At 43.1% G+C, this 23,837-nt stretch overlaps 2 protein-coding genes and 1 pseudogene across 3 annotated transcripts; all 3 read left to right on the top strand.

Moving 5' to 3' along the window:
- Positions 1-87: 87 nt before the first annotated feature.
- On the top strand, positions 88-2,600 carry LOC101786966 (annotated as a pseudogene).
- A 1,271-nt stretch (positions 2,601-3,871) lies between these two features.
- Positions 3,872-7,144, top strand: LOC101753241 (probable inactive leucine-rich repeat receptor kinase XIAO). The gene is made up of 3 exons (XM_012844738.2): positions 3,872-4,447; positions 4,536-4,679; positions 4,858-7,144. Exons 1-3 carry the CDS (start codon positions 4,024-4,026, stop codon positions 6,942-6,944), a joined length of 2,655 nt encoding a protein of 884 aa, XP_012700192.2. The 5' UTR covers positions 3,872-4,023; the 3' UTR covers positions 6,945-7,144.
- A 10,107-nt stretch (positions 7,145-17,251) lies between these two features.
- LOC101783342 lies at positions 17,252-22,965 on the top strand. 2 transcript variants are annotated; one of them, XR_214969.4, is made up of 9 exons: positions 17,252-17,698; positions 17,981-20,677; positions 20,760-20,837; positions 20,965-21,117; positions 21,323-21,486; positions 21,550-21,707; positions 21,826-21,948; positions 22,061-22,148; positions 22,317-22,965. XR_214969.4 is itself a non-coding variant. In XM_004962995.4 (9 exons), the coding sequence occupies exons 2-9, from the start codon at positions 18,260-18,262 to the stop codon at positions 22,502-22,504; spliced, it is 3,360 nt and encodes a 1,119-aa protein (XP_004963052.1). In that variant the 5' UTR covers positions 17,259-17,698; positions 17,981-18,259; the 3' UTR covers positions 22,505-22,965. The 2 variants fall into 2 exon arrangements, 1 of the variants encoding a protein (XP_004963052.1); XM_004962995.4 differs by having other exon boundaries at positions 17,259-17,698; positions 21,560-21,707.
- The last annotated feature ends 872 nt before the right edge of the window (positions 22,966-23,837 follow it).

A 23,837-nucleotide genomic window follows, 5' to 3' on the forward strand; every position in this document is an offset into this window, starting at 1 on the left:
ACTCTTCTGTTCAAATGTTACACTCCCACTGTCCCACACTCTCTACCCTCGCACCAGTAGTCTCACCTCCGCTCTCCTCTCAATGTCATGCAGGAGCAGGACTCCGGCTCCCTCCCTGACGGCAGCCCCGCCGTGGCCACGTGGACCTCCGCCTCATTGCATTGCAATTGCCAGTTTGCCAACGAAGCTGGCGTGCCGCCTTATTGCCGCTGATGTCTGCAGCACCATTTCATCATCGACTTCAAGCTGCTTTGATGGGTATGCCGCTTGATTGACCTGCTTCTTGCTGTGGGAGTCAAACTTGCACCCAACCTGACATGCAAAGTCGAAAAGAGTCCATGCCCCAGTGCCGCTTTATGTTATTTGGGTCAGCACGGAGAACTACCTGGGCAACTGTTTGATTGGGAATAATATCTTGGAATCTCTTGGTAAATTGGCTTCTCTTGAAGTCATAATTTTTTGTTCAACCAGTATCAACGGTGCTCTTCAAAACACAGGTATACAGACAACCAATTCTTAGCATTCTCTGTTTTGTGTTGCCATTGTTTCTTTTCTTTTTGATCGGTGCTGCGCTTGTTTCTGTTTATTATATCGTATGTCTACATCAGGTCAGCTTTCAGAAATGTCAAGAACTTGCGAGAATTGCTTCTGAACTGCTCCAAGCTAAAGGAGGTTGATCTGTCAGGGAATGCTCATATTTCTATTGATGTGAAATTCTATAGAAGTGTACCTCCTTTCCAACTTGGAGAGCTAATGCTCTCTGGGTGCAACCTTGACCATAGCATCATTGCAGGACCAAATTTCCTCAGCACACAACATCATCTGCAAATTCTTGATTTGTCCAATAACAATTTGACAGGAAGTATTCCCACTTGGATACTTGCAAACCAATTGACCCTTGTTTATCTCAATCTTGCAAATAACTCATTAGTAGGTTCATTGGATCTGATATGGCAACAGCAATCTAACCTCCAAATGATTGACATATCCATGAACCATTTTGTTGGACAGCTGCCAACAAACATCAGCTCAGTGTTTCCAAATCTAGAAATTCTTGATACTTCTTACAACAGTATTTCTGGAGACGTGCCACCATCACTGTGCAAGATCCGAAACTTGACAGTTTTGAACCTATCAAACAATAAACTTACAGGAGTGGTGCCAACTTGCTTGTTTACTGGCACACTAGATATGTTGAAGCTCTCGGACAACAATCTTGGGGGTCTGATACTCGGCGGGGTTAGTAATTTACCCAATGTTGCAGAAATCTACCTTGCTAGCAATAATTTCGAAGGAACACTTCCTAACAATCTATCTGGGAATCTGGAAGTTATGGATTTACACGATAATAAGTTGTCCGGCAAGCTTGATATGTCATTTTGTAATCTTTCTTCATTGGAAGTTTTGAGTGTTGCTAGCAATAGTTTAACTGATGAAATTCATCCAGCGATTTGCAAACTGACAGGTCTTCAGTTTTTGGATATGTCAGACAACAAATTTCAGGGTCTATACCCAAACTGTGTCAGCAACTTAACACTGTACGGTTTCTGAAAATGTCAAGCAATAACCTGTCTGGCTTCCCAGATGCTTTTCTCCGTACCTCTGGTGTTGTAGCTTTGGTCTAAGATATAACCAATTCAAGGGCAGTCTTGATTGGATACAACATCTTCCTTATATAAAGATGCTTCTGTTAGGTGGGAATATATTTGACGGGCAGATTCCCTTGCACCTATGTCATCTCCAGTACTTGAATATAATTGACTTGTCACACAACAAACTTTCAGGTTCATTACCACCATGCATTGGTGGCATCTCGTTCACATACCATGAAAATGATCTTAATTTTTGGTCCTGATCTACCAAAGCATGGGCTTTCGAATATCTTCTTCTGATACAAATTATGATGATCCACCTTTCATGTCTCTTGATACTTATGACCTCCAAGGTTTCACCTTCTCCACTAAAGGGAACCTTTACACATATGGTCGCACTTTCTTCAGTCTAATGTTTGGCATAGACTTATCTGCAAACCTGCTATCGGGTGAAATATTTTGGGAGGTAAGGAACTTGAGCCATGTCAAGTCGCTGAATCTATCACACAATTTCTTTACCGGCCAGATTCCAGCTACCTTTGCAAACATGAGTGCCATAGAAAGCCTGGACTTGTCCGATAAAAAGTTAAGCGGATCAATACCTTGGCAGTTGACTCAACTTTCGTCGTTGGAGGTGTTCTCTGTGGCTTACAACAATTTGTCAGGGTGCATACCAAGCTCTGGCCAGTTTGATTCATTCAGCGCAGAGAGCTACGTGGGCAACGTTAACCTTCACAATGTATCACAGGGGGACAGGTGCTCTTCCATGCCAGGCCCTGTGGAAAAGGAAGCTGTGGAGGAGGCATCTGACGACCCCGTCCTTTATATTATCAGTGGCAGCTCATTCGTATTGGCATTCTGGGGCACTGTCATGTTCATGTTCTTCCATTCGGTCGGTCAGCATGTGGTACTACAATTGTAGAACAGTATGTAGAAGCATCACGATTTTAATGGGATCTTTTTTTTTTGCTTGCTTCAAGTTTTCTTTTTTGAAATGAATTAGGCAGAAGAGCTGCCGATTATATTAAAAAGAAGATAAAACTTAGATTGGGTAGTACAATAAGAATACATGCCGGTCAGATTGGGACCTCAACACATGCCACACAATCATAACAACTACAGCAACATCAACACCAGCCGGTTGGATTAGGACATCACACGAGCCCACAACAGATAAAGCAACAGATGACATAACATCTTGACATTTCTGTTTTTGTTTTCTTAAGATCTGAAATTTCAAAAAGTTCACGAAAATGCCTCCATACAGACTGGCATTGAGAAAAACCATATGTTTTTTTAGATAAAGGAAAGAATCCGGCCTCGGTCATCCACGAGTGGATGCCTGCAGCCAAACTAACACCACAAATACAGAAACTCAGCACTTAGGCTGTTCTAGCAGTACTACCCTTGAAGACTCACAGTTCACTCCAAAGACAGGAACACTAACACGACTCCTAAGCACTAGACAGGACTCTAAGATCTTCTCCGGTGCCTAGATGAAATCCTGTTACTGAAGAATTCTTCTTCTGAAGTTCCAGCCACACTTATTGGAGAAGAATTCCAAGGCAGTGCCTTCGAGCCTGCTACAGTTGTTCTTCATTTCATTTTTCTCTTCCTCCTTTGATAGCACCGCCCATGTTCTTGTCCAATAGGTCCCTCTGAAGATTACCTGCAAGAAGGAATTAGTGATCGTGCTTTTGAACAGTACATCGTTTCTGTTCAACCACATAGCCCAACAAAGAGCAGCAGCTCCTATAATCATCTGGTTTCTAATCTTCCGAGGAAACCCTCTAACCCAAGATCCCAGCATATTAGGAACACTCGCCGGTGGTTGAATTCCAAACGAAAAGAAAACCGTACTCCATATGAATCTGGCAAGATTGCAATCAAAGAAGAGATGTTGCACTGTCTCTTTTGATCTGCAGAAGCAACATTTGGTACTTCCTTGCCATCTCCTTTTAGCGAGGTTGTCCTTTGTTAAAATCACCCCTTTCTTTAAATACCATAAAAAGATCTTGATTTTTAATGGAAGTTTTAACTTCCAAGCAACACACATGGATGGTGTTCTTTCAGCTTGCATTATTTCTGTGTACATTGACTTCACTGAGAAAACTTTGTTTTTATTCATATTCCAAATAAATCTGTCTTCCTGCCTGTCTGTACCATGACTTGATGCGCCGCGTTTGTGCAATCGTTGATCAGTGCGTTCGGTCAGCTTTGACGGCATGAAACTATGAACCATTCAGAGCATATTCAAAGCAGAAAGAATCCGTGTTAATTCCACTTAACTTTATGTTATTTTCTATTTTATCACGAGGGAAAGTATATTCATGCCGGCCGTTTTATATCAAAAGTCTGCCGAACACACCATCCTCTCACTTTCTCACAAAACCTGAGTGTCTAGCTCCAATGCTCCATTGCTTGTGCGGCCATGGGAGCAATAGCAAAACCCTTGCAGTCACGGACTCTGGGAACCAAGCTTTGGGTCCTCTCCATTTTGGAGTTCATGTTTTACATGGCAGGTGGCTGCGTTGTCGAGGAGCGGACTGCTCTTATGCGCATCAGATCATCGTTGGTGGAGGCGAACAGCTCGAGAGCTCCTCCTGCTTCATGGGGACAGAGCGATGACTGCTGTTCCTGGGAAAGGGTCACATGCAACAACAGCACAAGAGTATCGGCGCTCGACCTCTACGAGATTTATGTTATCCAGTCAAACTACAGCACTGAAGAAGATCAAGCAAACTTTGGAGCTGAGGGTGGATGCTGGAATCTCAATCTGACGATCTTGTCCTCGTTTCATGAGCTCTTAGTGCTGGATTTATCTTGGAATTCCGCTTGTCTTCGAAATTTTGATGGTACATAAGTCCTCGGATGCATATGCGAGTAGTGGTACATTATTGTATCAAAGCAGATTATTCGTAATTCTAAACAACTTCTTCTCAGGTCTGCAAGGATTGGCTAAACTTCGGTACGTGGACCTCAGTTTTAACAGTTTGATTGGGAGTAACATCTTTGAATCTCTCGGGGCTTCTATTGAAGTTATAGATATTTTGTCGAGCAATATGAGCGGTGCTATTCAGGATTCAGGTAAGCAATAAGTAAGTCAGCAATAAGAAATAAAAAATGTCAGGTTTTAACAGTTTGAAGGTCAAAGTTGTCTAGTTTTGGGTTTTGAGGGCTAAAACGATAATCGGACAGTAGTTTAATGGTCAGAAATCGACTTATTCCTTCTATTTATTATAATTGTATGTCTACTTCATGACAGCTTTCAGTAATCTCAAGAACCTGCGAGAATTGTATCTAGGACACAACCAATTGCATGGAAGCATCCCAGCTTCCTTGTTTGAGCTTCCACACCTTGAATATTTGGATCTTTCAGGAAATCTCCTACGAGGGCTACCTAGAAACCCAAGTTTGAATCTCTCATCTTCACTTCAAATTCTCAAGTTATCAGAAAATAATTTGCATGGGACATTTTATTTCTTTTGGCTACGGAACTGCGCCAAGCTAATGGATGTAGACCTATCAGGGAATGCTGATTTGGCTATTGATGCAAAATTCCATAGAATTGTGCCTCCATGCCAACTTAGAGCACTAGTGCTTTCTGGATGTAACCTTGACAATAACACCGTTGCAGGACCAAATTTTCTTAGCACACAACATCATCTTCAAACTCTTGATCTGTCCAATAACAACTTGACGGGAAGTATTCCCACTTGGATCCTTGAAAACGAAGCGACTCTTCTTTATCTCAATCTTGCAAATAACTTGTTAGTAGGATCATTGGATCTGATTTGGAAACAACAACCTAATATCAGATTGATCAACATATCTATGAACCATTTTGTCGGACAACTGCCGGCAAACATCAGCTCAGTGTTTCCAAGTCTAGAAGTTCTAGATACTTCTTATAATAACATTTCTGGAGACTTGCCACCATCACTGTGCAAGATCCAAAACTTGACATTTGTGGACCTGTCAAACAATAAACTCACAGGGGAGGTGCCAGCTTGCTTATTTACTGCCACACTATTAATTTTGAAGCTCTCGAACAACAATCTTGGAGGTCCGATACTTGGTGGGGCTAGTAATTTGTCCACTATGATAGAAATATACCTTGACAGCAACAATTTTGAAGGAACATTTCCTAACAATCTATCAGGAAATCTGGAATTCATGGATTTACATGATAATAACTTGTGTGGCAAACTTGATGTGTCTTTTTGGAATCTTCCTTGGTTGCAAGTTTTTAGTGTTTCTACCAATAACTTAATTGGTCAAGTTAATGCAGCAATTTGCAACTTGACTAGTCTTGAGTTTTTGGATATGTCGGACAACAACTTTGCAGGGTCTTTACCAAAGTGTGGCAGCAAGTTAAGACTAAAGTTTCTGAACATGTCGACCAATACTCTATCAGGCTTCCCAGGTGTTTTTCTTAATAGCCCCAATATTATAGCTCTAGATCTAAGATATAACCAGTTCAAGGGCAGTCTTGATTGGACACAACACCTTCCTCAAATAAAGCTCCTTTTGTTAGGTGGAAATAGATTTGATGGTCAGATCTCTTCAAACTTGTGTCTTCTCCAGCACTTGAGTATCATTGACTTCTCACACAATAGACTTTCGGGTTCATTACCACCTTGTATTGGTGGCATCCCATTCGGATACCATGGGGATGACGACGACATCTTTTGGGTCTCGGTCGGTCAGAGCACTACAATGTATTTCCCTGTTCCAGGTTTAGATGGTCCGCCTTTCATGTATCCTTATTTTTATGATCTTCAAGGCTTCACCTTCTCCACTAAAGGGAGCATTTACACGTATGGTCATAATTTCTTCAATCTAATGTCCGGCATTGATTTATCTGCCAACATGCTATCGGGAGAAATCCCTTGGGAGATAGGGAATTTGATCCATGTCAAGTCGCTCAATTTCTCACACAATTTCTTTACCGGCGGAATTCCAGCTACATTTGCAAACATGGGCGCCATAGAAAGCCTGGACTTGTCGAACAATAGGTTGAGTGGATCAATACCTTGGCAATTGACCCGGCTTTGGTCACTGGAGGTGTTCTCTGTGGCGTACAATAACTTGTCAGGGTGCATACCGAGCTCTGGTCAGTTCAGTTCATTCAGCGCAGAGAGTTATGTGGGTAACCTGAACCTTTACAGTGTATCACAGGAGAATGGGTGCTCTTCCACTCCAGGTCCTGTGGAAGTAGAATATGTGGAGGCATCTGACGACCCAATCCTTTATATCATCAGTGCATCATCCTTCGTATTGGCATCCTGGGCCACTGTCGCGTTCATCTTCTTCCATTCGTCCGGTCAACATGTGGTGCTTCAACTGTAGACGCATCACAACTTCCAGGGGCTCTTTTTTTGTTTTTGCTTGCTTCTAGTTATGTGCAATCTGCAATGATAATGTCACAGATGACCGAACTTGTTGAGATTTCTTTTCTGTTTCCGTAAGTTGTTATGTGTGACAATGAAGTCACAGATAATAACAATGAAGTCACATTTGCCTGGTATTGTTGTTATGTATGAATCTTTTTTTTTAAAAAAAAGTTTAGTGATGTGTTGTAGTGAGACCATCTCGCCCAAGAATGTCTCCATCACACATTCACACTGCACCCATTTGTTCGCAGCACTTTTAAGTAATTCATAACGTCTTCTCTGTGTACTTCTAAGTTTTAAGTCACAGCACGGAGCGCAGTCAGTATCAAAGATGAGACTGAAGCACTCAAGGGCGGACTCTCTTTGCCAGGAGAAGAAATTGAAGGGCAATCAATCAGTGCTTCCACTACGACCTGCCTTTTTGCCGTGGAACATGATTTCGCGCCTAACCTGCCATTCAAAAAGAAAAATGCCCATGCCCTTTTACTACGCTATTCCCTATCCAATCACAAGGGAAAGCAGGCCAGTCCATAATATAAGCAAGACTGCATAACACTAACTTCTCACCATTTCTCTGAAACCCGAGTCTCTAGGAAACCCAAGTTTTTTTTTCACAAATACGTAGAAGAACTGCGCATCATTGTATTAAGTAGAAAAACAATTTTCATTTTTACAAACTCCGCAGAGCCTGAGAGGAGATGCAAGAGGGGCCACCGAAAATCTATTCCTATTGCTACTACTCCTGCTTAAGACAACCTAGACGCCGAGCTCCTGCTGCCACCCTAAGCCTGGAAACCCAGAGTTGGTGAGGTGCATCAAAGCGCAGGGAGCAAGTCCCTGCTTCGAAGTGCTTCCTACGCAACTCCTCGGCATAAAGCATCTTGTACGCCGCCTTCGCATCAACAGTGACGGCTGTTGTCTCTGATGTGACATCAAAATGGCGCATCAGGACTATCTCTGCGTGTTTCAAAGAGGCCACGCTCGCCAATGGATGATTCGCCAAACTCTCACTGCGCTTAGCCAGGTCGTCGTTGCCGCCGTCGCTTGGAGCAGGCACAACCTGCTTCGTCTTGACCAGTTTGGGCGCCAGTGGAGATTGGATCTTTGTTGACGCCGCAAGTGTACGGATCAGTTGTAGTTCTTCCCTTAGAGTAATCCCTTAAGGTTTATCAATCCATGGAATAAGTGGATTTGCACATTTAACTAAGCAGTAATCTATGTAATCAAATATTCTTTGTATAAGATAAGATTGAACTAATAAAAGAACTAGCGATCTAGATTAAAGCAGATAGAGAGTGTAGATGTAAACAAGATAGATAAAACGCTTGTCCTAGGGATCTAGGATCACTTGTAGATGTAATTGCCATGCATGAAAGAACTAGATCAAAGTGTTATCGTGAGTGGATATGAACCATGCCCAACACTTTCCCTCTCGCACATTGTCACTACACGAGGGTACTCAATTATTAAATGATAAGAACACTACATGAAGATCATTCTATGTAATCAAATAAGCAACCCAAAGTAGCGCTAGCTAACCATTACATGAAAGAGCATCAAGATATGATAGATAACAAACAGATCTTAAATAAGAGGTTCGGCGATTACAAATCAATATCTCCATACAACCCCGAGGACAAACAGACACTTTACCCCATGATCTTGCACATGTTGACAGAATTCTAGGTAAATATCATCATGTAGATCAACTGGACCGAAGACAACGACGAACGGGGGCAAGAAAGCCCCAAGCTGGCCTGGGCACCTCCAAGCCGATAGGCTTGGGAGGTTTCTCCCTCCCTCTGGTGCTCTGCTTCGCGTGGCTTCTTGTAGATCCAATCTTCTCTCCGTTTTTCCTCCTTGTGGCGGCGGTGGATGGTGTTTACGTGGTGTTTTGTCCTCTCTCTCTCTCCCTCTCCTTCCTTGAAGTCCGTGAGGAGGTATTAATAGTCTCCCATCTGCCAATGATTGATGTGTAAGCTTGACAGTAGCATTATTAATTTCCTGAAGCATCCCCACATAAGTAGAGACTAAATGTGATACAAATATCAGTCCCAGGAAGCTGATAACACATTTATTCAACAGATGGTTCAAAAACCGTACAACTCCCGAAGGAGCGAGCGGGCAAGCCACACCCAAAGGAGAACTAAACCAACAACGATATAGATCCATGTTGCAGTCTAGTCGAACTTCGGGCTGCAATCAGAACTAAGCGACAGTGGAAGCATTCTGCAAAGGCTAACACCACAAGCATCGTTGGTGCGGAAGCGACCTCCTACACGAAATCCTTGGCGACGAAGTTCGGGTCTTCCTCTGAAGCAACAAAACAAGGGTGAGTACAAAACTACTCCACAAGTCCAACCCCAACCACGGAGGGGAAATAATCAAGAATATGCACAGGATAAAACAAAGATAAGGCTAAGGTTCATTTGCATTAAAGCTAGATTTTTAACATATGGAAGGGTTCATTCTTCGAAAGAGTTTTCACAAAGCGTTTCTTTTAGTAACCAAATCATTGAGTGGGGTGATCCTACACCAAGGATCCAAGTTTTAATGCTACCGGACTCCCCGTCCGCAATAGCTCACGGCACAACTGCCGGACACTTCCGAAATCCAACACACGCCATGAAAATCACCCCTCTCCAAGTACTAGTTATGTGACCAAGCCATAACTCGTCCAATGCCGTGGACACGGCTACCCGGATAGGTTTTAACTCTGCAGAGGTTGTACACTTTTCCCACAAGTAGGGTACCGCAGCACGATCACCTTAGTGCCGGTGCAGATCCTAACAAAGCCATTACCCACCTTAGCTAAGACTGAATAGTCAACACGGAAGCAACCAAGGGGTTAATGACCTACCAACGAGGTCTTAACCGGGATCTAAGTTCACACAGTTCTTAATCCTTCTCCATGATCTCCCGTTGCTCACCAGCTCACCTGATGACTAACAGACTAACTAGTGGGATTTATGCTAAGCCGTTGCCGCATACAACGGTCGAGTAGTTGCACGATGGTTGGGTTAGGCAAGATGACACATCAACTCAGTCCTTAATTTGTGATAAGATGGATACCTCCCAACCTTGCTCAACCACAAAGGTACGAGCCCAACTTATTGGCATTTCACACAAGAAACACACATCCATCTCATCTAAGCATGTCTTTCCTTTATTTCCGAAAACCCATTTTCCTTTTTTTTAAAACACTCACACCTTTATTATTTAACAAAACACATTGTAGTCATGGTTAAGTTGAGTAACAAGGTCCTAACCATTCTAGCAGTAATTATCATCCAAGCAGAGCAAGTCATATTTAGAGATAATTATAGGACAAGCAAGGAATAATCATAGCAATCAAGGGGTGTCTATCCAACCATGTTTCAGTGGTAAAACAATATGCAATTTATAAAACAGGCTAATAGGTTGTGTTTGAAAATTTAGGATAAATATGCATCAAAGGGCGAGATTGGACTTGCCGTTCTCAAAGCCTTCCGGGAGTTCCTGCTCGCGGTGCTGGTCTTCGGGCTCGGGCTCGCGGTGAAACTCCTCCTCATGCTCCTCCTCGGGTACTCCACGATCGACGACATACACAATCGAGCACACAATAAATAAAAGAAAATTAAAGTTTTACCTGTTGAGCTTTGAATAGAGAACACGAACGGAAAATAGAAGGGATGAATATTTTCATGAAATTTGGAGATGACTCGACGGAAGTATGTTGGAGGATGCTGTGGTCGAATTTGGGATTAATTGGAGGAGGTTTGGCGCATGAAATGATGAGATAACCGTGTATTAGGGGCTTAAAATGAGGTTTAGGACTAAACTGCGAGAACCAGGAGCCTATTTGTAATAATTTTTGGGAGGTAGGACGGCTGTGAAAAGAGTTTGAGAGAGGTGGGAGGGTTATTTCGCGAGTAGGAAGAAGTAGGGGTTAGATCAAAATTGAAGGGAAGTTTTCCCTTCTTCTTCTTTGACTCGGTACAGGAGGTGGGGGGAAGGGATGGCCGGCGGCAAGCCGGCCGGCCTAGCTCGCCGGCGGCGAGGCCGAGCGGCGGGGGAGGCGGAGGAGGGTGTGGGGGACCCATTTTGGCCCTCACCTTGGACGGATGGTGATGGGAGAGGGGGCGCCGGCGGTGGACAAGGAGGTGGCGGCAGCGTTCCTAGCGGCGGCGCGCAGGGACGGTGGAGCAGGGGGCGCTGGTGTGGAGGGGCGGCGGGGGCTTGATGGCCGGCGGGCCTTCAATGGTGGCCGGGAATCTCGACCGGTGGTGTGCCGGAGCGGAGCTCCGCGTGGAAGGCGTGGCGGGGCCGGCTCGGTCGACGAGGAGCATAGGGGCGATGACCGGCGTGGGGAGGTGCACCGGGAAAGGGGCGGCGTGCAGCGCCCGGCCCGCGGTGCGGGGCGACGGCGCACAGGGGCCGGGTGGCGTACGGCAGGGGGCGACCAGGCGAGTGGCGTGGGGCCGGGCGGGCCGACGAGCATGCGTGGCCGGGCGTGGGGTGGCCTGGGCGAGCAGCGCCAGGAGCTAGGCGCCAGGAGACGCGGGCGCAGGGGCGTGCGCTAGAAAAAAGGGGGGAAAGGAGGAAGGAGAAAGGAGGAAGAAGGAAGAAGGAAGAAGGAGAAGGGAAAAAGAAGAAAAAGAAAAAGGGGGAAGGGGAAAAAGAAAAGAGGAAAGAGAGGGAGAGTCGGCGAAAATTGCGGAAAGAGGTCGGGCACGCGTGACGAATTTTGACGGGCATGCAGTGAAATTTGCGGAGGAAGAAAAAGACGACTGTTGGCGTTTGGTGCCGGGACGGCGGGGTCGTCGAGAAGGAAAAGATTTTCGGGAGCTCAATGGTTGAAAGATTTTGAAAATAAATTCTTAGCGGGTAATTTGAGTTAGTAGATTTTACAGATGTTACATTTCCTTAGCACACAAAGGGGATGGTTGGTTCCCTTTGCTTATTTTTAACACCTGTCACATCGAATGTTTAGGTACTAATTAGGAGTATTATTCATAGACTATTTATAAAACCCATTACACAGATGGAGGCTAAACAACGAGACGAATATATTAAGGCTAATTAGTCCATAATTTGACAATGTGCTGCTACAATAACCATTTGTAATGATGGACTAATTAGGCTTAATAGATTCGTCTCGCCGTTTAGCCTCCATCTGTGTAATGGATTTTGTAAATAATCTACGTTTAATACTCCTAATTAATATCTAAACATTTGATGTGACATGTACTAAAAATAAGTAAAGGGAACCAAACACCCCCGAAGTCATCTGCGAATTCTTCATCTGTCCAGCAATAACTTGACAGGAAGTATCCCCAGTTGGATAAATACAAGGAGTCTTGCTTATCTCAATCTCTTGCAAACAACTCGCTAGCAGGATCGTTGAATTTGATATGGCAATACCAATCCAATCTGGCAATGATTGACATATCTATGAACCGTTTCTTCGCACAGCTGCCAACAAACATCAGCTTTGTGTTTCCGAATCTGAATGTTCTAAATGCTTCTTATAATATTATTTTGGGACACTTGCCACCATCACTCTGTAACATCAGCAACTTGCAATTTGTGGACCTATCAAACAATAAACTTACCGGAGGGGTGCCAACTTGCTTGTTCACTCGTTGTTCACTCATTCTGCCAGTTATGACCTCCAGGGCTTCACCTTTTCTACGAAAGGGAACTTTTACACGCATGGCCGCAGTTTCTTCAATCTGATGTCTGGTATTTGACTTGTCTGCAAACATGCTATCCGGAGAAATTCCTTCGGAAATAGGAAATCTGAGCCATGTCAAGTCCCTCAATTTATCGCACAATCCCTTTACTGGCCAAATCCCAGCAACCTTTTCAAACATGAGCGAAATCGAAAGCTTGGTCCTACAATCACTTGAGCGAGCCAATACCTTGGCAATTGACTCAGCTATGGTCATTGGAGGTGTTCTCTGCAGCCTACAACAACTTGTCAATTCTCGTTCGGCACGGAATGCTACACGGGCAACACCAACCTTCACAATTTGTCACATGGGAACCAATGCTCTCCGGCTCTAGGCCCGGTGGAAGAGGGAGATCAGCGCAAGGGCAAGGCATATGCTGAACGGATCCTTTACGGTGTGTTTGGATGGAGGCACGGGGTGGGACGGGACAGGATCATCCATCATTTGAAGGATGAAATGATCCCACCTAGTGTTTGGTTAGAGTGACGATGACGTTCCAGTTTTTTGTTGGGTTGGCAGAACAGGAACGGTTCATTAATGACGGCGTTTGCATCGAGTTAGTAGCATGGCCCAAATGTCAGCCGCACAAGGGTGTGGGACCCACGTGTCAGTCACTAAAACAGAGGACAACCATTGCCAGAGCTCGAGATGTCGGATCTGGCCGGAGGGACGCTTCATCCTTCGGCGGCGCTGCCTGTTCGGACTACCCCACCGCCGCCGCTAACCTCCCCAAGCCCCACTCGCCTCGCCCTTGAGCTCCAGCGACGTCGCCGCCAGGGCTCGCGCCGCCACGCTCCCCTACGCCTCTGCCACTAGGGCCCGCGCCTACCCTGCTCCCCGTCGAGATCCCACACCGCTGCCGCCACCAGGGCCCGTGCTGCCCGGCGTTGTGGATCGGGGCCTCCGCTATCAGGGCCCGCCGCCACCGCCGGGGCTGGGGCAGGAGGGGCGTGAGGAGGAGGAGATGGGGTGGCGCGAGGAGGAGGAGACGGGATGGCGAGAGGAGGAGACGGGAGCGAGACGTCGTCCAAAAAGGATGGATCGGTCTGCCAGTTTTGGAGGAACAGTTCCATCCCTCTTTTTCGATGAATATTCCACTTTGGTGCCGTCCTCGTCCTACATAACCTCCAACCAAACACATGTAAAAGTAGGATGACCCCATCCCGTCTCGTCCCGTCCCTCCATCCAAACACACACTTATATTACAAGTGCTGCCTCATACGTGCTGGCTTTCTGGGCAACTGTTGCGTGTGTGTTATGCTATCCGTACGGGCAGCGTGTGATACTTCAACTATAGTTCATCACAACTGTTGGACAGGTGCAACCGATGTTTTTCTTTTCTTCTAATTACATGTAACGATGATAAAGCTATGTATGCAGTATGCTTGATATTTTTGTTGTGTTTTCTCATGTTTTGAATCTTTGAAGCAAGTTTAGTGGTGTGTAGTAGTGTTGCATTTTTCTTCGAGGAATAATGTATCAGACTGTACAAATTCAACGGTACAGAGTAGCATCATGAAGAACTATCTGTAAGTATATGGCCTTCCATGAGACAGCATTTTTTATTTAGTTTTGACCGTGAAGTGAGCACATTTTTATGTGTGTAGAAACATTGGGGCAGTGAGGTGCCTGTCATTGTTGGGATTGACAGCTATGCTAGATGCTCTCCTCCCTGCATATTTTGCTGTTGGCACATGGCAGCTTGATTTTCTCTATTTCTATGATGCTAGGATCATTCCAATCAAATTCCTGTGTCTGAAAATTCTCAGAGACCAAAGAAAAGGTACCAATCAAGCAACACTTTTAGCAAAGTTGGTCGGCAGGAAATTAAGCAAAAAGTTGGATTGATTGACCCTGCAAGTTTTTCTATGTTTCTTGCCTTTTGTTCTGATTGTCATCAACCCAAGGAAATGCTTTCAGCGCCCTATCTTAATCATAGACTCTAGCGGCTAAGCATGCTGATCAAGAAAAAGCTCTCAGCGTTATTGTTTAACAAATGAAAGTAGCTCCCCATTTGTTTAAGATGAAGATGGCACAACACGTCAACACCTCGACTTAAAAAAAAAACACCACCTCAGAATCTCAGAAATATGTGGCATTCTCTAAATCATACGACTAGCCATTGTCCTTCGTAGCACGTGTTCACTCTACGCTTCCTCTGTCTTAAAACATAAGTCATGGTTTTAACTCGGAGCGAAAACTATACTTTTACCATTATTATCTTTTATATTACATAGTCTATGAAGCACCGTATAGAAATGCTTTTGAATATGAATCCGGATACTAAAATCGTATCCCACAATCTACAAGCTAAGCTCTTAGGTTATTAATTATTGGTCAAAGGTTTAAAAGTATGAATCGTAAAAGACTTACGCATCTTATAAATAGAAACAAAGGCAGGCTATTACTAATTGGAGGCAGCCCTCCAGGTGAAGCCACCTAGGATCCTAGATAGACACTCTAGAAAAAGAGAGAAATCTTAGAAATTCTTAAAAAACCAACACCTTTGACCATCAATCGGTAGACTCAAATCATCATAGCCAATAGATCTATTATATTTTCTAAAAAATTACTCACCTATACCATTATGAAAATAGCCTAAAATAACCCCCTAAATCTATATCAAAATTACCCACCTCTGCCATTATATAAAATAAACTAAAGCAACCCCCTAATTTTTATCAAAATTACCCACTTCTACCATTATAAAAATAATTTAAAATAACCCCCTAAATTTGCAACTAAATTGCCCACAACTAATACTTAAAAAGTAACTTTAAATAACCCTCTTAAATTTGCATCTATATTATCCACATATGCTATTATTAAAAAATAACATTAGTAACCCTAAATTTGAATCCAAATCATCTTAATTAAAAATATACATCAAAATATGATTTTAAATATCTATTTCTTACACTATTGGTATATGATATAATAATTAAGGTATATATGAATGATGTGTGTTATCATTTATAAAGATATAGAGGAAGTGATGAGAATTTAGATTTATATGTTAAAATTATAGCTCAAACTTAGGTTCTTAAACAAATTCAAGCGCATACTTGTGATGCAAAGTGAAAAATTAATGATTATAAATGTGGATGGAACGAAACATTATATAGTAATTATTAACTAAAATCTATCACAATCGGATGAAAATATATCTATATAAGTATTGTGTTCGAATATTTAACAAGTGAGAGGTAGCTCAAGGTAATAGTTTTGTCATAGTGTGGTCTTATTTTTTTTCTTCATTGGAGACTCTGCATTAGTTCTCACAAGACACGCTAGAAAAAAAATTCTAGAAATTCTCACATGAACCTATAACTCTAATAATCATAATAATTGGTCTATTATATTTTCTAAAAAGTTACCAACAACTATCATTATGAAAATATTATAAAATAAACCCTAAATCTATATCTAAATTATCAAGCTCTGCCATTATAAAAAATAATCTAAAATAACCCCATAATCTTCATCTAAATTACTCAAGCGTATCATTGTAAAGCATAACTTAAAATATCATTCTAAATTTGTATCTACCCACATGTATCGTTACTGAAAATAACCCTTAAAGTAAACACATAAATCTTAATCTAATTATCTTCATGTGCATCATATAGAAATATCCAAAAGTAAACTAATATATGATTATAAATTACCTATCTATGTTATTGTTAATATAGAAATACTAAGTTAAGATATATATGCTTGATGGGTGTCACCATGTGACCATTTATATGTGTGTGTGTGAGAGGAAGTAATGTGATTTTTATGCTAAATGCAATGTATGGAGGTGCGATACAAAATGAGAAAAGTGTGAATGTGGATGAAAAAGTGTATGGAGTAGTTACTAATTAAAAATCAATTACGACTGGACAAAGATAAGTACATGTCTATTTGAGTATTATGTTGAAGTATTGAAAAAATGAGAGAGTGGTAGGTAAACAGTTTTAATTATTAGCTAGGAGTTTGATTTGTAAATAATTTTCAAATATAATAGATTTTAAAAATATTAGCCTGCGGGATCACAGTTGATGAACTTGGAATCCTGTAGTTGAAAAAAAATAAAATAATATGGATCGAATCAGGATCTCATATAACTACTCACGAATGATTAAAAGAATACATGTATCTCCTACCACGGAATATTCCTTAAGCATGTGGACAGGGCTAGAGCTGCATCATATGTTGGAAAACACCTAGCCGCGTGGCTTCACCGACCAAGAACTAAAAGACCGCCTCTGGCACAAAATTCAATTTTGCAAGGAAAATAGAGACAAGGGAAAAAAACAAAATGCCTCCACCGCCCTGTATTCGGTCATTCAGTGTTGCGCCAGAATATTCCTTAAGCATGCCTTATCCAACCAAGAAATTCGAGACCACCTCTCGCACCAAATTCAATTTTGCAGCAAAAAATAGAGACGGGGGAAAGAAAAAGAAGAAGAAGAAGAAGAGAGGCGAGGGCAAAATGCGGCAGCAACAAGCAAGTGGGGGGGCGCGGCAGCGACTTGGCACGCCATTCCCCACCGCCCCCTTAATTTGGCAAATCATAACGTAGCTGTCAACCTGAAGGCCTTTTTCCTGTGGCCGTAATCAAATCCCTTGCCCGGAGGCCATGAGTGCCTTTTAGCAGAGGAAACCACCCATCGTTTGGTCGTTTGGAGGCTTCGATCGCTGCACCGCCCCCACCGCTTCCTCGCCGTCCTCTCCTCCCTCCCCGGCCACCGCCACCGCCAAAAAAAAAACAAAGAAAAAGAAAGAAAGAAAAGAAAGATTCAGGAGGAAGCGCGGCAGAATCGCCGCGGTTTCAGAAGGCGACCGAAGGTGCGGCCAGCGCCCCTGCGTAGGACGCGTGAGCCCGTCCCCGGCGCGTATCCGCCGGAGCCCTCCCGCCGCTCGGTGTCGGTGGCGCCGGCGTTGGCGGGCGCCGCCGTGGGGGGATCACGCCGGAGTGGCCGGCTCCGGTCGGTTCCGTCCCGTTTCCCTGGTAAGGAACCCTAGCTTTGGTCCGGTGGGGCTACTCTGTTATTCGGGATCTCTATTTTTTTCCTCCGGGGTATCAAATAAAAATCCCACCTTTTTTTCGTTTTCTTCCTTTAATCCCCCGGGTTCGTTTGCTGCGTGGTGGTAGCCTAATAATGCGAATGCCCACCAGTTTATGGTTTGATTGGGTCCTTATTTGTCAATGCGCAGCATGATCGATCGATCTTTTGCATATAGAAAAAGGGGAAATTTTGCAGCTCAATTCAATTCATCCTATTTGCTGCAGGGACGAGGGAAGGGTATTCAATGTGTTTTCTTGGTAATTTGTCGCGGCGATCCGCTTCACTGGATTATAGCAACAGCAGGCTGGGCCAGGGTGGACATTAGGTGGCTACACGCTGGTTTCCTTTCTGGAGATGAATGATATAGCGCTGGAACATAGACCTACTTTTGTAACTGGCATTTCAGAGCCAAGTGGAAGGACATTGTTTCGCCTTCGAACCTGTGCCGAGCCTGTGCCACTCGAGGAGGAGCATCTGGTACAGCCGTCACCCTTCTGCGTCGGATGAATAACCAAGTTGGTTCCAACCACCAGAAAAACTTGAATGTGGTCTATCAGGATCTGACCAAAGATCAAGGTCTTAGTAGGTTTGACTCTGAGAACCTGTCGGATGTCTCAACTACTGTTTTTCCACTGAAAGGCATTATGGATCCTACAAAATTGGTTCATCTGAAGACCGTACCATCTGAAAATGGACTCAAAACAGTTGAAAATTCAAGCGATAGTCTGCTTGATATGGTTTCTGAAAGCCCACTTGCCGGAAAAGTCAAGTTCATGTGCAGCTTTGGTGGGAAAATCTTGCCAAGGCCAAGCGATGGAAAGCTCAGGTATGTGGGTGGGGAGACACGCCTCATCTCCATTAACAGGAACTTCTCATGGAAAGAACTCATGCAGAAAACTCTCACAATCTGTAGTCAGCCTCATATCATCAAATATCAGCTGCCTGACGAGGATCTTGATGCATTGATATCTCTTTCATGTGATGAGGATTTTCAGAATATGATGGAAGAATACGACAATCTTGAGAAGGCCAATGGCTCAGTTAGACTAAGGATATTTCTTGTTTCTCTGACTGAATGTGAGGATCCATCATTGGATTCAAAGAGCTTGGAGAGTGAGCCGGAGTATCATTTTGTTGTTGCTGTCAACAATCTTGCACGACTGGATCGGAGCATCAGCGGCAACAATTTAACGAGCCATTCGAACCATCAATTGGATAATTCTCCAGTTCCTTATGGAGACTCACCTCTGTGTCAAACCAATACACAAACTGGAGCCAAAGATTCTCTTGGAGCAGCTCTTAACGAGTCTTCCTCTCAGTTTTTTCTTGCTCCATACACACAACAAATGGTTGTGGAGTCATCAACTACTCCATCCCCCTGCTCAGGTCAGCAGAGGACGATGCAACAGTCTAGGATGCAACCCCCTGCAGATGAATCCACCACGAATGTGAATAGAAGTGAGGTTTGCAATAGCTCAAATTTGAAAGCCATGCCTCCAGGCCATATAAACAAGAAGCAAAATGATGCAGACAAAAACATTGGAATTGGATCTCCCATGCAACATTCTCATATTCAAAGGCAGGTAAAAGGTTTGGCTGGAAATGATAGTGACTTGATTCCATGTACCAACTATGGTATTTCTACTCCAGTGGAAGCATCCTTGTATTCTGAAAAGGCCTCTGTGCATCCAGAGAATGCAGGATGGGCACCTGGGCAGCAGGAACACACTGCTCAAATTCTAGGCATGACTCATGCCTTCTCTGATCCTTTGCTAAAGAATCTCAATGATGTACCTGCATCCAATATGTCATTACCTGCTGGTTCCTACATAACCCAATCATTTTCCCACAAAATATGCCAAAGTAATGAGTTGGAGAGAACAAGTAAGACTAGGCCTGCATTTGAATGTGTTAAGCCCCCTGACATTGCTCGTACAGATGAACCAAATTTCCTTGTTTCTAATCATATTCACCAACGGTACGATCAAGGAGTTATTGGCCCAGACAGTTCACAGCCACCAGTATCTTCTCAACATGAAATTTTGTCCAGTAATGTGACACAAAAAGGTCATGATGGTGGTCCTGTAGTTCAACAGCAGGATAAAAGTGCAGGTCCAAGCGATGCTCCCTGGAGCAATTTTGTTGATGCTGGGTTAATTTACCCCACACATGGTGCAAGGTTGTCCTCATATGAGTTAGATGCTCTAGAAAGTTCAGTTCCAAAGCCGATGCGTGCTACTGATCATTCCCTTTCATATCTTCTTAATGTTTCCCAAGGAGGGGGGAATTCAAATCATGGGTCACACATAGAGAAACCTAATTCAGGGCTTATAGATTATGGAACTACTGGCTATGTGCATGGAAATGATAAAGTTGCTCCAGAGCCCCATAAAGTGTTTCCTATAAACACTTCTGAAGCTTTTGTATTGCAAAGAACAATGGTCAATGTAGAATCCAGTGTGCATCAGAACGGTAATGTGTGCCAGTCATCAGTGCATAACTCTGGTTTGGCTACCACTCCACATGTTGGGCTGATTGATACTGATCTGAGCATGAACTTGCATGGCAATGGTGGCCTCCCATTGTCTTCATCTCAAAATCCAATTATTGATGGTGTTCCTAGGAGAGAGGATCCGCATCATGATTGGGGCAATATCACCTGCCCTGAAGTAGTAATTGGATTTGACCATACCATCATCACTAATGAAAGCATGAAGCTACCACACAGGATGCACGATAATGGTCATATGAATGTGCCTGTTATAGTTGAGGATGTGACTGATAACATGCCATCAGGCATTCCATCATCCAGCTCGGTTATTCCTCAGGTTGTAATAGCTGCTGAAGAACGACAAGAGGTGATTATGTCATCACAAAAGGACGATGATACTAGGAGCAACGGTGCAGAGTTTGCTAATGAGGTATAGCCTATATTATATATTAATCATGCCTTCGATCCAAATTGATTTTTGAGAATACCATGTTTATTGTTTCAAACATTAGGATCATGATGGAGCTGTAGATGGGTCCATTAGTGATGCTGCTGTTGCTGAACTTGAAGCCAGCATGTATGGATTGCAGGTGCAGTTCTGCCCTAAATTTTTATTGATTTCTATTTGATTCACAAAATTCATTGCCACACATTTTATCTATTAACATTAACACGAAAGTGATAGAAACATGTGGTTGACATGATTTTGATGACCAGATCATTAAAAATGGTGACCTCGAGGAGCTCCGTGAATTGGGATCTGGGACATTTGGAACTGTATACTATGGAAAGTGGCGAGGAACTGATGTTGCTATCAAACGTATTAAGAAAAGCTGTTTTGCTGGGCGATCATCTGAACAAGAGAAACTTGTGAGTAGTGTTTTCATCAATCTTTTAAGTCATTTGAATATTTGGTTGCTTCATCATTTATGCAAAAAATTCCATTGACACCAAACATGAAAACACTGACGATAAGTTTAATATTGTTGTTGGAACTGAAGCCTTTTCAACAGAACTCATCAGTTATTGTTTTCTTTTTTTTTCTGAATTTGATGTCAATCTTCTTTTTCTACAGACCAATGACTTTTGGAGGGAAGCACAGATTCTCTCAAAGTTACATCATCCAAATGTTGTTGCTTTCTATGGTGTGGTCCCTGATGGAACTGGAGGAACATTAGCAACTGTGACAGAATTCATGGTGAATGGATCACTAAGAAATGTTCTTTTAAGGAAAGACAGGTGAGTCGTGTATGTTTCTGTTAGGCACCTTCCACTCTGCACAATGATGTGATTGTTTACTAGATCTTTGCAGAATGCTTGACCGTCGGAGAAAACTTACCATTGCTATGGATGCGGCATTTGGGATGGAATACTTGCACTCCAAAAGCATAGTGCATTTTGATTTGAAATGCGATAACTTACTTGTTAACCTGAGAGATCCTCAGAGGCCAATCTGCAAGGTTATTGAGCATTCCGTCGAGTTAATTGAAATTTGTGTTCATTGCTAATGAGCAAATTTTTTACCTTGATTTTACTATTTAATTTGTATAATGTTTGAACTGTTCCGTTAATTCTCAGGTTGGAGACTTCGGCTTGTCAAGAATTAAGCGCAACACTTTAGTTTCTGGTGGTGTACGTGGCACTCTTCCATGGATGGCACCGGAGCTATTAAATGGCAGCAGCAGCAGAGTGTCGGAGAAGGTAAGGTCTTTAATCAGACTCCAGATCCTTTTTCTTAGGACAGGACTTCAGATCATTGATTGCATGTGCAACCATGATGTGGTTGATATGTAACAAGTACTGCACACTGTAGGTGGATGTTTTCTCATTTGGTATTGTTTTATGGGAAATTTTGACTGGTGAGGAACCATACGCTAATATGCATTGTGGTGCTATCATAGGTATGTCTTTGCCGCATACTCCTATCTCTCCCTTTTTTTTACTTTCATTGTCCATCAACCAGGTCCGGTAGAAATAGAAGGACAATCCTTCATCCATTCATGCTTTCACCATCAAAAATTTCCTTTTGTTCAGTCCTCTAATTAACTTGCATTACTTGTTCTGAGAAGGCGGTATTGTCAATAACACTCTCCGGCCTCCAATACCTGAAAACTGTGACCCCGATTGGCGAAAGCTGATGGAACAATGTTGGTCGGCCAATCCTGATGTTCGGCCCTCATTCACCGAGGTCACCGACAGGTTACGAGCCATGCCACCAGTGCTTCAGTCGAGAGGACAGGCTCCGGGGAACAGATAAAGCGTGATAACATCAGCCAGCAGATTGTTTAACTGCAATGGCTGGATCAACAATCAGTTTCTGCACTGACCCGCGAGGCTCCTATATGTACATAGAGCACATATATACATACATGTATTTATTGGTTATATGTTGTGTATTCTATTTTGACGTATGTACGCTTCTTATGTACATTTTTTTGAACCCCAAATGTCGCGGGTTTCTGATGTAATTACATGTACCTGAGTTAACAAGTAGTGCAGGCTGCTGCTTGTGGCCTCACGGTTGTTAACAGTTTTGTGTGTAGGTTGTGGTGGTCTGCCAAATAGACCGCTCGAGCTTTTTTGAGCCTTGGGTTGTAAAAATATGAGCTTGACACTTGTAATAATTACATAGTGGCCGATGAATTCTTGACTATACTGGCATGGCACTTTTGGAACTATGAAATTTGAGAAATATATGGAACTTTTTGCTTGGCTGAACTGGCAGCAAATTTAATGAATCCACACAAATTGGTTAGAAATATATGGAACTTGTGACACTATCTGAGTATCTCTATGTGCTATGGATTTCTTTGTTTTGTGTGCCAATGCAAATTCATTTGGCACATTGATGTAACTGGTGAACTCGGATTCGCTGATCCACGGTGTACACAGACAAGGCGACGTTGAATTCGTGTCAGAAACAGATAAGGTCCCTCCAGTCGATGATATTTGGATCTGAAACTCCTGACTCTGATCTTGATTCTTTCACATCATTTCCTGGCAGCTGCTGCTGTGAAACTGAGGCGCCTGGTCGGTCGTGGAGCTAGCGTCGCCGACATGGACGTGTTCCTCGGCCACCGTGCTGATCCCATGCTTGGACGGTGGGATTCTTGCTGCCTAGTTTTTACTCTGCCAAGACAACCCTAGTTTTACGGTGGTCCTAGTCTAACGGTAGTACTGTGGTCACCGACGGTTCATTTGTTTATTGCATTGTTTAGTGCTTAATTAAGCATCTCTCTCGCTTGACCAAACTCTTTAGTGTTTGCAAATTAACTAAAGCTAGTATATGAAGTGCTAGTACAACTGAAAGGTGATTTTGTTGCCTCGTCAGTGCCCATTTCTGCCTCTACTTTTTTTTTTCTGCCTGGTGCAGAATTTACCTAAAAAGCCCATGATCCCACTGAGAATATTAAGTAGGTAGTAAATCCTTGAGTCACTTAAAAAAAGAAAAGGATTAACAAAAAAGGGTAAATTCTTTCCGTTTATACTATGTTACAGACTTACAGTCAATCATTCGTTCACACCAAATAATGTGTTCTAAAGATACCGCCATTCTAGCCTTTTTACTGGCTCAACTGACGCGTGACAGC

Source organism: Setaria italica, chromosome III (assembly GCF_000263155.2).
Source record: "Setaria italica strain Yugu1 chromosome III, Setaria_italica_v2.0, whole genome shotgun sequence".
In the NCBI taxonomy this organism is placed as follows: Eukaryota; Viridiplantae; Streptophyta; class Magnoliopsida; order Poales; family Poaceae; genus Setaria; species Setaria italica.

What these genes read in the sequence shown, in the direction of transcription:
- LOC101753241 (XM_012844738.2), top strand. Translation starts at nt 4,024, where the DNA reads ATGGGAGCAATAGCAAAACCCTTGCAGTCACGGACTCTGGGAACCAAG. An exon ending in TTGTCTTCGAAATTTTGATG is followed by an intron (nt 4,448 to 4,535) that starts GTACATAAGTCC and finishes ACTTCTTCTCAG; the next exon opens with GTCTGCAAGGATTGGCTAAA. An exon ending in CGGTGCTATTCAGGATTCAG is followed by an intron (nt 4,680 to 4,857) that starts GTAAGCAATAAG and finishes ACTTCATGACAG; the next exon opens with CTTTCAGTAATCTCAAGAAC.
- LOC101783342 (XM_004962995.4), top strand. Translation starts at nt 18,260, where the DNA reads ATGAATAACCAAGTTGGTTCCAACCACCAGAAAAACTTGAATGTGGTC. An exon ending in CTCAGAGGCCAATCTGCAAG is followed by an intron (nt 21,708 to 21,825) that starts GTTATTGAGCAT and finishes GTTAATTCTCAG; the next exon opens with GTTGGAGACTTCGGCTTGTC. An exon ending in GCAGCAGAGTGTCGGAGAAG is followed by an intron (nt 21,949 to 22,060) that starts GTAAGGTCTTTA and finishes TGCACACTGTAG; the next exon opens with GTGGATGTTTTCTCATTTGG.